Below are 13,073 nucleotides of genomic sequence, written 5' to 3' on the forward strand. Positions count from 1 at the left end.
ACCTGGCTAAAGAGTCTGGCTTGCTGGCTGGGGAGCCTCCTCCTCCGAGTAAACCACAAAGAGTGACACGCAGACTAAACTTTGGGATGTTCAAAATTCAATTTAGATATGAATTTTGTAAATGAGCTGTAATTTTGTAATGGACAGAATCAAAACCTTCAGATGTTGGAAATCTAGATCCAAATTTTGCAAGTTAAGCCATCGTCTTCAATAGATATATGTAGTTGTAAATAAACACACACACACACACTTTGTTTACACTTATTTTTTAAAAAATATTTCAAAAAGACAAACTAACATTGACTTCCTTCATCTGTAAAAACTGTTCTGTTCAAATGTGCAAAAATGGAGGGTTGATTGAAGTAAAATGCATTCATCCCCCGAGGCAGAGATTTTGTGAACTCACCTAGAGATCCTTTCCTAGAAGACTGGGACAGCTGCAGAGAATACAGAAGACAAACATTGATGCAAACAATGTGGACGAGAAGCCAAAAGGCCTGCAGGTAAATGAATGGAGAGGCATCTTTTCCTTTGGATAATGGAAATACTGCAGGCATTGTCCAGTCCTTCAGCTGATCTGCAGCTGAAGAATGTTCATACATTCTATAGTTATCCCTGTGTAGATTACATCCTGGAGATGATACATACCCAGAGTTATGAGGGTCTTCCCAATAGACAGTTAACAGCAATCTTATATCACAGGCAGAACATTCCTCTCTTATTACCTTAATGGAAGCAGAACTCTCCAACTTCACAACATATCTCTTATAGTAATAAGATGTAAGAAGTTTGAGTAGGACATAAATCAGGGGGATATTTTCCCCCATAGTAAGTAAATATGTAACAGAATAAATACAGATATTTCATATATACCCAGTTTCCAGATCGAGAGTCAGGTGCAAGTCACTATAGGACTGTTTACCACTCATCTGCACTGGGCATTTTTTGACACACAGGGTCTATGCACAAGTGTAGACCTTCTGGAAATTCCTTGTAAGCCTGGCTTGCAGTAGGTGGATTTCTTGAAACACGTTTACATCAGCATCTTTCAGATGGTGCAGAATGTCCTGATAGCAGACCCTGGAAAACTTTTCCACTCTAGCTTGGAAAGACGCAAGAACCATAGCCTTTTGTGGACTTTCTTGGAAGTCTTCAGACAAGGCACATTGAAGAATAATGTCAATTCAAGCAAGAAGTTCCTTTCATTCAACTGCCTTCCAAATTACTGGGCCCTTTTTATGTGAGCATTACTATTAATCTTCTTCCTAACTTTATCCAGTATTAAAATCATCTACCAGTAGTAAGTAGTACTCTCTCTTCATTAGCTTCTGATGAGAGTTAGGCCCGGGTTTTACATTAAAATGTTCTACTTCCCTGAAAGCTGCTGCTTTCACTTTATTGGTCTTAAAAGTAATGAACTTGGCATAGAAATTCCTTAAGTCAGGCATCATTTCGACACCTTGACACTCCTCAGGGACCCACTGCACCTCCTGGATTGTTACAAATGCAGTGTCCATATTAGGACCAGCATAGTTTTATTGCCTGTGAACCAGGTCCCAACCTTTCAGCAGTGTCAGAAAAGTTACTGCACATTTATACTAACTGTAAACCTCAGTAGCAGCTGTTCATTGAAAGAATCATGTGCATCCGTTGACTCCCACCTATACAAATAATGACTAAGCTAGTTTAGACTAACGTGATCCGGAGTACAACACCTTACACACCACAGGATCAAAGCAGGAGCCCTAGAACTCATCAACAAAAGAGCAAATCCAAACAAGGGGAAAAAAACCCTTCATAATGAGTAAAGAAGAAAGAAAGAGAAGAAAAGAAAAGAAATAATGGAGATATCCTATCTCCTAGAACTGGAAGGGACCTTGAAAGGTCATTGAGTCCAGCCCCCTGCCTTCACTAGCAGGACCAAGTACTGATTTTGCCTCAGATCCCTAAGTGGCCCCCTCAAGCATTGAACTCACAACCCTGGGTTTAGCAGGCCAAGGCTCAAACCACTGAGCTATCCCTCCCCCCAGATGGTCATTTGGCATGATAGGTTCATTCTTTCTTATATGATTCATAAATATCTGACAAAAATTGGCACTTTCTAGTAATCATAGAATATCAGGGTTGGAAGGGACCTCAGGAGGTCATCTAGTCCAACCCCGTGCTCAAAGCAGGACCAATCCCCAGACAGATTTTTGCCCCCGATCCCTAAATGGCCTCCTCAAGGTTGAACTCACAACCCTGGGTTTAATAGGCCAATGCTCAAACCATATGAAAGGCATAAATATTTCACATTTATCCATTGTGCTAGATGCTGTACAGAGCTAGGAAGAGATGGTCCCTGTATCAAAGAGCTGTCTCAGTGTCATGTTAGCAGTATCTGGTCATTGGCTCTTCTTAGAGTATGTCTACACTGCAGCTGGGAGTGAGCTTCCCAGCCTGGGTAGACAGACTCATACTAATAGGGCTTGTGCATGCTAAAAATAGCAGTGTGCCCCTTGCTGGGTCCAAGCTTGGGTGGCTAGCCTGAACCTCTGCTGGTGCAGCAACATTCCCACTGCTATTTTTTAGCCTGCTAGCTCAAGCTCCACTTGTGCACGTCTATCTACCCAGGCTTCATCCTTGCTGCAGTGTAGACATACCAATAGAGGGCAGAATACTGGGGAGGACAGATGGCAGGCACCCAGTAGAATCCTCAGGCGTCTTTTGCAGGTGTTGTTTTATCTTGACTATTTGTGCCAGCTCATTTTTTTCTGCGTCAGATATTTCCTTCCTAATTTTTTTATATTAGGATAGTGCATTACCCCAGTCAAGGTTCAGGGTCCCATTGCAACAACAAAAGACAATGACTGCCCAGACAGCGTACGGTCTAGGTATCAGATAAAACAGGATAGGTGGATGAAACAAAAGTAGGGCACGGATGATCCACCTTTCATACCCCCTGTGACTGGGGTCCTAGTGGGGGCCAGCTGTGATCACTCAATTAGGATGAACTGCAAAGAATGGGGCAGCTAAACCTCAAAAAGCTGGTGGATATTCCAATACTTAGATTTACCAAACCAGCATAAAACAGCTTCTTTACTACCTTACTGGTTACTCAGAAGCCCAAACAACAGTTTCCTTAAAGTGATCCAGCCTCAAGCCTCGATCCAGATACCGTGTCAAATATGATGAAAATTTCTGTAAATCTTATTTCATCATGTAAAAGAAAAGGTTCTACCAATCCCAAAGGATCGGACACATTACCTCCCAGGTTAATGAATGTTTCCGATCTTACTATTCTGTGAACTCCTATCAGGCTTGACACACTTACTACACCTAACACACTACTGTCATAGTATTTATCTGTAAAGCTGTCCTGTGTAGTATCAAATAAGCTGGTGACATCTGGTCAATAATATCATTGCGTGATGTATGTATGGATGGTGTGTATGGATGCTCACTGGAGGACATCACCGTCTGAACGCCCGTGGGTCAACCTGACTCTTGAGATGAAGATTTTTGGAGAATATAAGGAAAAGAAAAAAGGCATCTCGTTCCCCATCACTTAGGGAACAAAGAGGTCAGCGCTCTTTGCATCTATGAGGGTTGGTGATGCTGAAAAAGGGACTGTAGAGGTGAGAAAACTGCTTCAGACAAAGCTTGGAGCCTGCTAAGTGGACATGGAAGTTCTTAGAAGTGTGTTATTCTTTTGTTTGATTTACCAGTTTCTGTGTCTATGATCTCTGCTTGGTATCACTTAAATCTCTGTCTTTATTAATGAACTGCTCTTTGGTTTATTATAAATTCCACTCAGTGCTGTTATACTAAAGCAAGGAGGGCATCCTTCGCTGAGCCAGCAGACTGGTTTCTCTTCTGTCTCTGAGACAGCGGACTTGGTATTGCGTGGACATCCAGTGACGGGGCTGGATGCTGCAGAGGAATGCTCTTCCAGAGGGTTTGGGAAATAGGTGCACCAAGAGTTCCCTGCAAGGCAAGGAAAGGCCTGGTAGCGTCCTGAGGAGTTTGTTGGAAGCCAACACCCAGTCTAGCTGCAGCAAATCTCTCTCTCGCTTAGGCCGAAGGGTAACAAGGTGACTTATCATTCTGGACAACTCAATAAAACGTCACAAGGACACTACGTAGAAACAGAGGTTACCGAATGGAAGATAAATAATGAAGTTATAAGGAGAGTCCCTTCTCAGCTGCTGGCAGGTAGGGCCAGGATTGAGCCTAAAGGACACTCATAATGCGATGTCAGATTCAAGGAAAAGTCAAAGTAAAGTTCTGGTAGTTGAATTCTAACAGCATAAAAATCTTTCATGTAGTGAACCTCCCTTCTGTTTCATTTTATTGGGAGTTGTGCTGTTGTGTGATCAAACTGCACAAGCACCTCTCTCCGCCCCAACCCCAAGAATGACACAAAAACCATCACTTTACTGGGTTATGTAGCTGTGCCTACAAAAACCTTAACAAATCAGAAAACTGCCCCTAACAATGGGTCTATTTACCCTCACATAAATCACAGATTCCTTCAGAACACTGGTAAATTTTTTGTCAATGTTGCTCCTGATTTTGTTTTGTTTTAAACACAAAAGCAGAAATGGAAAATATTCCTAATTATCTGACCTGAGAATAATGATTTTGAAGTGTGGAAAAAATGTGCTAGGCCCTTGTCACAACATCATGTGAAAAACAATGCCTTATCTTGGATTGGTAAAATAAACATTGCAATTTGTTGTGAGATTTGTCTGAATGCAGAGAATGTACCATGCGGATTGATTCTTTAAGTTAACTTGGAGATATGGTTTAAAAGTATCAGGATTTAATGTTTATTTAACAGCCTAAAAACCATTAATCTTTGTAGCCAGAAGTCTGAGTACAGTTTCAAGCAGCCATTTATGTAAGGTTATTGTGACATTGCACTCTATATGATTTTATGAAGTATGCTGATGCGTGTGAACATAATGTAACTAAAATATGCTTCGTGCAAAAGGTCTCTTATAAGGTATCATTACAAAGCTTATAATCTACTGAGTGTGGTCATCCTATTTGTATAAATGTATCACTCTTGTATCTGAAACTAGAAATATGAACTATAACTCTGAGGGCCTATTGTAGTTATGCAAAGTGTGGGCCATTCATAGTGGTTTGGAATCTTGATGGCTCCCATCAACCAGGACAATTGACTGTAGATGGCTGTGTTTTACTTGTAAGTCTTCCTGTATACGTGTGTGCTGGCAAGTGGGTAATGAAGTCTTACTGTGACATGTGATCATGTCACCTGAATTGGAATCCATCTTTAACCTGGTGCTTTTCCATTGAGAATGAGGGGGGAACCCAGAGAGGGACAACGGATTCCCACCTTATGCAAAAGATATATAAGTGGGTGGAACAGAACAAAGGAGGAGCCATCATGAGGAATCCCCTAGCGACCACCTGAGCTGGAACAAGGGCTGTACCAGGGGAAAGGATTGTGCCCAGTCTGTGAAAGAAACTTATTGAAACATCTCTGAGGGTGAGATTTTATCTATATTCCATTTCATTGCTGTACTAGGCTTAGATTTGTGTGTTTTATTTTATTTTACTTGGTAATCCAAATTCTGTCATGTCTGTTACTATTTGGAGCCACTTAAATCGTACATTCTGTAGTTAACAAAATCACTTTTTACTTATTAATTAACCCAGAGTATGTATTAATACCTGGGGGGGGGGTGAGGAAAGGGCTGTGCATGGCTCTCTATCGGTGTTATAGAGGGTGAACAATTTATGAGTTTACCCTGCATAAGCTTTATACAGGGTAAAACTGATTTATTTGGGGTTTGGACCCCATTGGGAATTGGGCATCTGAGTGTTAAAGACAGGAACACTTCTTAAGTTGCTTTCAGTTAAGTCTGCAGCTTTGGAGCACATGGTTCAGACCCTGGGTCTGTGTTGGAGCAGACTGGTCTGTCTGGTTCAACAAGACAGGTTGCTGGAGTCCCAAGCTGGCAGGGAAAGTAGGGGCAGAAGTAGTCTTGGCACATCAGTTGGCAGTTCCCAAGGGGATTTCTGTGATCGAAACCCATCACAGTTATTCTTTGCTAAAAAAAATTGTCTGTCTATTTTGGTTTTGCTTTCTTCACACTAGAGCAGGTTTCCTGAATTGCACAGGATTTTTATTATGGAAGTCAGTTTGACGGTGAGTTAAAGTTACATTTCCTGCTTCGTCACCCAATGATTGCTATATTTTTAAGCAAATGGAGGAAAACTGTACCAATCAGTCCCATATGAAAGTCACATCACACTGCATGAAAGAGGTCACTGTAATAACGATGGACTCTTCCAGAACACATTTACCAGCACGCTTCCTTTAGGTGTCATCTCAATGACACAGGATATACAGTAATTGTTCTGGGGAACCAGAGGAGTGATGCTTCAGATGACTCAATGCCCTACTGCTAGAAAACTCAAGAGCAGTCAGTCAGGGGAGAGCAACCTTGTAAGATACCTGAATCAAGAATGCCTCAGAATAAAGAAGAATTTTGCAAGTTAATATCAGGTTTGTACAGGATAAGCTAGAGGGGCGTGCATCTGTGCTCTGCGATTGCCTGGGCTGGGAAACTTATTAAAAGAGAGGGAATAGAATGCCCTAGACACCCACTGCTCATTCAGGAGCTTAGTTTGTAAAGATCTCTGGCAGTATCCGTTGCTGCTGCTCCTGACCAGGGCCGGCTCCAGGCACCAGCTTACCAAGCAGGTGCTTGGGGCGGCCACACCAGAGAGGGGCGGCACGTCCGGCTCTTCAGCGGCAATTCGGCAATGGGTCCCTCACTCCAGCTCGGAGCGAAGGACTTCCTGCCGAAGTGCCGCAGATCGCCATCGCGGCTTTTTTGTTTGTTTTTTGTTTTGCGAGGGGGGGTGGGTGATGGCTGCTTGGGGCGGCAAAAACCCTGGAGCCGGCCCTGCTCCTGACACTAGATAAGTAGAAACTATATATTCATTTCAATGTCCCTTACTAAACTACAAGATGGAAGGCTTTCCCTTAAGTAATATGCAAAGCCCCATCTGTTCCATGATTCTATGACTGCACAATTTGCCACAAATTTCACTGCCAGCCACAGTCCTGTGCTTCAGAATCTAAGGTTTTAGTTAAAAATTAAATAAATAAATAAAATTAAATAAATAAAAAAAACAGTTTCAGCCCTCATGGTTGTGAAGAAAATATTGAAAAAATGAATAAAGTGTAACTGAGGCAGATGTTGTCTTCCTGAGCCTGCAAACTGTTGGACGCAATAGCGCCAAGAGATGTGAATTTCCTCATTCATCTCAGTGGGTTAATGCAGTGATGACAATCTAAATATTAACACTTAGCTATCTCACTGCTGATCAGTCTTCATTTTAGCAAGGACATCCACCTAATATGATTAAACAATTCCAAACTGCCTCCCCAAATGCCAAAACTCCAACCTGTTCCTTCCCAGTTGCCAAAAAATACAGCTTGCCCTCAGTGGCTTACATGATGCAAATCTGAATTGACAGGATATAAGTCTACATGATACTTAAATAAGAAAGGGGGGTGAGGAGAGTGTAAAACTAAACTGAATTTAGTATCAAGATAAATAGGCGCTACTGATCCTACTGTATTATTCACCTTCACATTTAACTGCTTTAAAAAAGCACTTTCTAACATTTATCTGGAGCTGCTACATAATTTTGAGTCTGCCACACCAGAATGCTGCAGAATCCAGAGACCCTGCCACAGAATTCTGGTCCAGCTTGCTGGAGTGTGCTCATGGTTTGGCTACGTAGAGTAAAAGGTGGCTCTTTTTAACAGCATCTAGTGGATTTCTTACTAAGCATTTCTAGAAAATGTATTCTCTACAATTATGTCGTATGTAAATATTCTGAATAATTCTGTCACCAGTTCTAAACAAATCAGGAGAATTGGGGTTTTTTAAAATTAAAATTAGACTAAAATATGCAATTCTCCAGTTGCCTGTAAGCCTGACTTCAGTACCGGGCAAACTGGTTGAAATAATAAGGAACAATATTGTCAGATATATAGATGAACATAATTTGTTGAAGAAGAGTCAACATAGTTTTAGTAAAAGGAAATCATGCCTCACCAATCTATTAGAATTCTTTGAGGGGGTCAACAAGCATGTGGACCAAGGGGATCCAGTGTATACAAGTGTACTTAGATTTTCAGAAAGCCTTTGACAAAGTCCCTCACCAAAAGCTCTTACGCAAAGTAAGCTGCCACGGGATAAGAGGAAAGGTGCTCTCATGGATTGGTAACTGGTTAAAAGATAGGAAACAAAGGACAGGTATAAATGGTCAGTTTTCAGAATGGAGAGTGGTGTCTCCCATGGGAGCAGTCCTATTCAACATATTCATAAATGATCTGGAAAAAGGGGTAAACAGTGAGGTGGCAAAATTTGCAGATGATACAAAATTACTAAAGATAGTTAAGTCCCAGGCAGACTGCAAAGAGCTACAAAAAGATCTCCCAAAACTGGGTGACTGGGCAACAAAATTTAATGGTAATAAATTCAAAGTAATTGCACATTGGAAAGCATAATCCCAACTATAAATATGGGGTCTAAATGACCTGTTACCACTCAAGAAAAAGATCTTGGTGTTGTTGTGGATAGTTTCTGAAAACATCCACTCAATGTGCAGCGGCAGTCAAAAAAGGAAACAGAATGCTGGGAATAATTAAGAAAGGGATAGATAATATGACAGAAAATATCATGTTGCCTCTATATAAATCCATGGTACTCCTACATCTTGAATACTGTGTGCAGATGTGGTTGCCCCATCTCAAAAAAGATATATTGGAATTGGAAAAGGTTCAGAAAAGGGCAACAAAAATGATTAGAGGTATGGAACAGCTTCCGTATGAGGAGAGATGAATAAGACTGGGACTTTTCAGCTTGGAAAAGAGACTGCTAAGGGGAGATATGATTGAGGTCTATAAAATCATGACTGGTGTAGAGAAAGTAGAAAAAGAAGTTTGTTTACTACTTCTCATAACACAAGAACTAGGGGCCCCCAAATGAAATTAATAGGCAGCAGGTTTAAAACAAATAAAAGGAAGTATTTCTTCACACAACGCACAGTCAACCTGTGGAACTCCTTGCCACAGTATGTTGTGAAGGCCAAGACCATAACAGGGTTAAAAAAAGAACTAGATAATTCATGGAGGATAGGTCCATCAATGGCTATTAGCCAGGATAGGCAGGAATGGTGTCCCTAGCCTCCGTTTGCCAGAAGCTTGGAATGAGCAACAGAGGAATGGATCACTTGATGATTACCTGTTCTGTTTATTCCCTCTGTGCCACCTGGTACTGGCCACTGTCAGAAGACAGGATACTGGACTAGATGGACCTTTGGTCTGACCCAGTAGCGCCATTCTTACGTTCTTACGCTTGCGGTATGTGGTGATCCTGATGTGAATAATTTTAAGATACAAGAGGCACCTGAGTCCCTAATTGGCTCTTCTACCTTAATGTCACACCTGCTGGCTCTGCTTTTGGAAATGAGAAATTTCATTTAGGACTGTAACTACTGACGTATGAACTTGTAAAACAACCAACATTGGACTTCACTTTCAGGAAGAGAGATTAAAAAAAAAGACTTGCCATATCTGTAAATGGAAAAACCTGTTGCACAATAGCTCTTAACTCCATGAACTCCTTGAACATACATTCCTTTCTATGCAAACATACTAGAGTGCAGGCATCATCAGATATCTGACTGCTCTAGCATAAGGTTCTCGAATTGTCTGCAGTGCTTTGATTTAAGTTAAACACAGCCATGGAGCATCTCAGTGATCAGGGAATCTACGATGGAGCCATCCACTCTCAGTGACAATCACAGTTCAGTTTGTCTGTTTCTCCCATTATCTGTGATTAGCCCTTTAATCTCCTTGCAAATTAAGCCCACTGAAATAAAACAACATTAATCTTCTGAGAGCAATGCATAGTACAGGAATGCTATACATAATATAGTCGTTCAAGCAGAAATTAGGGTAAACAAAAGTGAAGGGAAAAAACCACAGGTGGAAATTAAATTGCAAAGAACTCATTTCTCTTTATTGTAGTTCAGTAAGACACACTTGAGCTCTGCATCCCAGAGAACAGTTTCTTGTTTTTTTCCTGATTTTTATCATCTTTTTGACAAAAACAGTCATTAAAAGAATCTATTCCCAACTTGGAATCCAGGTGCCATTTCCAGTGATTTAAATTCTGTGGTTCCTTCTACTGAAGGATGCAAATTTTTTTGTTCCTGATGATCTTCTCACAGCTTCCTCCATCCTTAATTTTTTTGACTGCTTCCACAATCTAAAAATCAAACCAAGGCAGTAAATACATCAGAACCAAAACTGCTATAATTTTAGTGACAGAGTGGGAAGCCTCCACGGCGTCGGGCAGGAAGGGGTTAATGAACTGCCATGAGTTCCAGAAATTAGACTAGCCCCGGCTTCATTTATTGAAGTTCCTTTGGAATTAAGATATCTATGAATATTCTAAAACATTGCTCTCCATTTGGATTCCAGGGACTTTTTCCACCATTACTATCTAATTCATCTGCCTACACATCTGCCAATGCGCTTAGCGACCCTAATCTGGGCCTCCTCTCCCCTCACTGTGATGGAATCCCTTGAAGACACTTCTGGTTCAGTGTAACAGCACACAGCTTTGACAGCTTAATGCATCAAGTGCTAAGTAGCAGCACTATTTTTTAAATCTCACCTTATAAAACATCCTTTCTTCTTCAGCCTGGGACTAAGGTGTATACAGCATTTTGTGATGTATGCATAATAAAAATAACTACTTATTGTGATTGGCCAGGAGACAATTGGAGCTAGCTGCTAAGCTGAATGCTACTGGTAGGGGTGGGAATGGCAGTGAGAAGAGCACGTGGTGTAGCTGACACCGGAAAGGAGGCTGTGCACAGGCTATGGTGGGAGGTGAAGTAGCCACCATCAAATGCTGCCGGGGGGGAAGGAGAGAACTCTGCTGAAAGGGAGGGGAAAGCAGCCTGCAGCATCTGGTTTGAGGAGATTGGCTGCTCAGCTGCAACAGGAGTGTGGAACAGGCCTGCTTCTGCCTGGTAACATCTTTTAGGGGTGGCCACCAGTGCTTGTCAAAAGCACTGGAATTTACTGATGGTAACCCCTTCTAGAAAGGGTGGGCTGCCATTGGCTAAGGGCTGCTGACACCCTTGCATGCAGGAATATGACTAACCCTTCTAGCGTCCCCCCAATCTGGGCCCTTTATCTGTGACCATATTTTTTTTTTTTGGCAGTGGGTCAGTCAAGCTGCTGTCTTTCTGCAGGGTGATGCACAGGCACATTTGCTATCCGAGACCGTAGTATGCAGTCTACCACCAACATTCAGAACTTACATCTTCTGAAAAAGGAAAGCCAGAGGTTTCGATCTTAGAAAATATCAGCTTGCCATTTATCTTCACTTCAAAGCTTCCTGCAAGAGAGAGATTTTCAGGTGCTATTCTAACATTTGTTGGGCCCATTTCTAATTAATAATGGTCTACCTCAATTGAAACCCCACCTCCCTGCCCAAAGAATTGGGAAAAATCAGCTTTTGCATGTGAATCTGAACTCTGGGTTGGATCTGATCTTTTATACTACTAATACATTTTCCATGGGACCATCAGCAACTCTTACATGTTAACACACTAATGATGATGCAGCATTATGGTATAAACAGCAAAAGGCAAGATCAGGACTTTCCTATGTTTAATATACAGTTTAACTGAAACTCCAATTGACGATAGTGCTTATACATTTTCTACACGACTTAGCAGCACTTAGTACTATTAATAAAGCCTGTGTAATATTTCAATATCTTACCTTTCCTGCCCACTTCATCTGAAATCTCCGCATCAGGAACTTGCTCCTTGATTTTCTTGGCAAGCTCCTGATAACGGGCTGCGTACCCTCATCCTCCACTATAAAACCAAAGAGACAAAAAAGGTTTAGCATCTATAAATTGCTAATTAGCTTTAGGTTGGCAATTATAGTTATATTGGAATTTCTGGCATAAATTTACAAAGTGAAATTCTGGCCCAGTTGAAGTCAGTGGTAAAACTTGCATAAACTTCAGTGGGGCCAGGATTTTACCCAAGTCTTTTCTTACAGTGAGATCATCATCTATGGTCAGTCACACTCTAGGATCAGCAGTGTTGCTGTGCTACTAAACAGCAACACTATTAAACGGATTTGGGAATTTCTAGTGCTGTATTTCTCCAGGGAGACACTTCTGTAAGCACAGACTGGTGATTACAAACCTGTAAATTTACTAGTAATCTGTAGGTTTAAGGTTCCTTTATTGCTGCAGGCTGATATGTGCTAACTTACTAATTAATACAGCCCTTCTCAGATATTTCTTAAAACTACTTATAAATTCCCCTCCGGTAGGATTTTTATTTTTAAAGAGTATGGGAGTAAATTATTTTCTTCACTATGAAAAAAGGTGTGGTTTTAAAATAAGCTAATTAACATGTGTTAAAACCCTACTGTGTTACGGCAATTTGTATTTTAACACATTCACCAGGTTTCTTGGAAACAGAGACTGCTTCATAAAAGGAGGAAATCTTAGATATGTTTCCAACCTGGTCTTCTGGAATTTGCATATGAGCCTTCTTTTGTGGTGACCAGTTTAAGAGGTTTTCTGATTGTCTACTCCAATTCAAGTGTCATTGCTGGCTAAAAGAACAGGAGTACTTGTCTGTTCTTCCAGAGTACTGGCGTCTGATGAAGTGGGCATTCACCCACGAAAGCTTATGCTCCAATACTTCTCTTAGTCTTAAAGGTGCCACAGGACCCTCTGTTGCTTTTTACAGGAGTACTTGTGGCACCTTTGAGACTAACAAATTTATTTAAGTATAAGCTTTCGGCTGTAGCCCACGAAAGCTTATGCTCAAATAAATTTGTTAGTCTCTAAGGTGCCACAAGTACTCCTGTTCTTTTTGCAAATACAGATTAACACGGATGCTACTCTGAAACCTGTCATTGCTGGCTGTTTTCTAAATTTTTGTGATTCTAGTCTAACAGGGGCAAAGACCTGAATATAGCAACGATGTTG

General features: G+C 41.2%; 1 protein-coding gene across 1 annotated transcript; it reads right to left on the minus strand.

Annotated features, from left to right (window-relative positions):
* Nucleotides 1-10,036: 10,036 nt before the first annotated feature.
* On the minus strand, nucleotides 10,037-12,621 carry LOC128844437 (migration and invasion enhancer 1-like). Its single transcript, XM_054042172.1, has 4 exons — nucleotides 12,540-12,621; nucleotides 11,840-11,926; nucleotides 11,374-11,450; nucleotides 10,037-10,307 (listed from the first exon to the last, which is right to left on the minus strand). The coding sequence occupies exons 1-4, from the start codon at nucleotides 12,619-12,621 to the stop codon at nucleotides 10,224-10,226; spliced, it is 330 nt and encodes a 109-aa protein (XP_053898147.1). The 3' UTR covers nucleotides 10,037-10,223.
* Between the last annotated feature and the right edge of the window lie 452 nt (nucleotides 12,622-13,073).

The sequence above is a fragment of the Malaclemys terrapin genome, chromosome 10 (genome assembly GCF_027887155.1).
Source record: "Malaclemys terrapin pileata isolate rMalTer1 chromosome 10, rMalTer1.hap1, whole genome shotgun sequence".
NCBI classification, from domain to species: domain Eukaryota; kingdom Metazoa; phylum Chordata; order Testudines; family Emydidae; genus Malaclemys; species Malaclemys terrapin.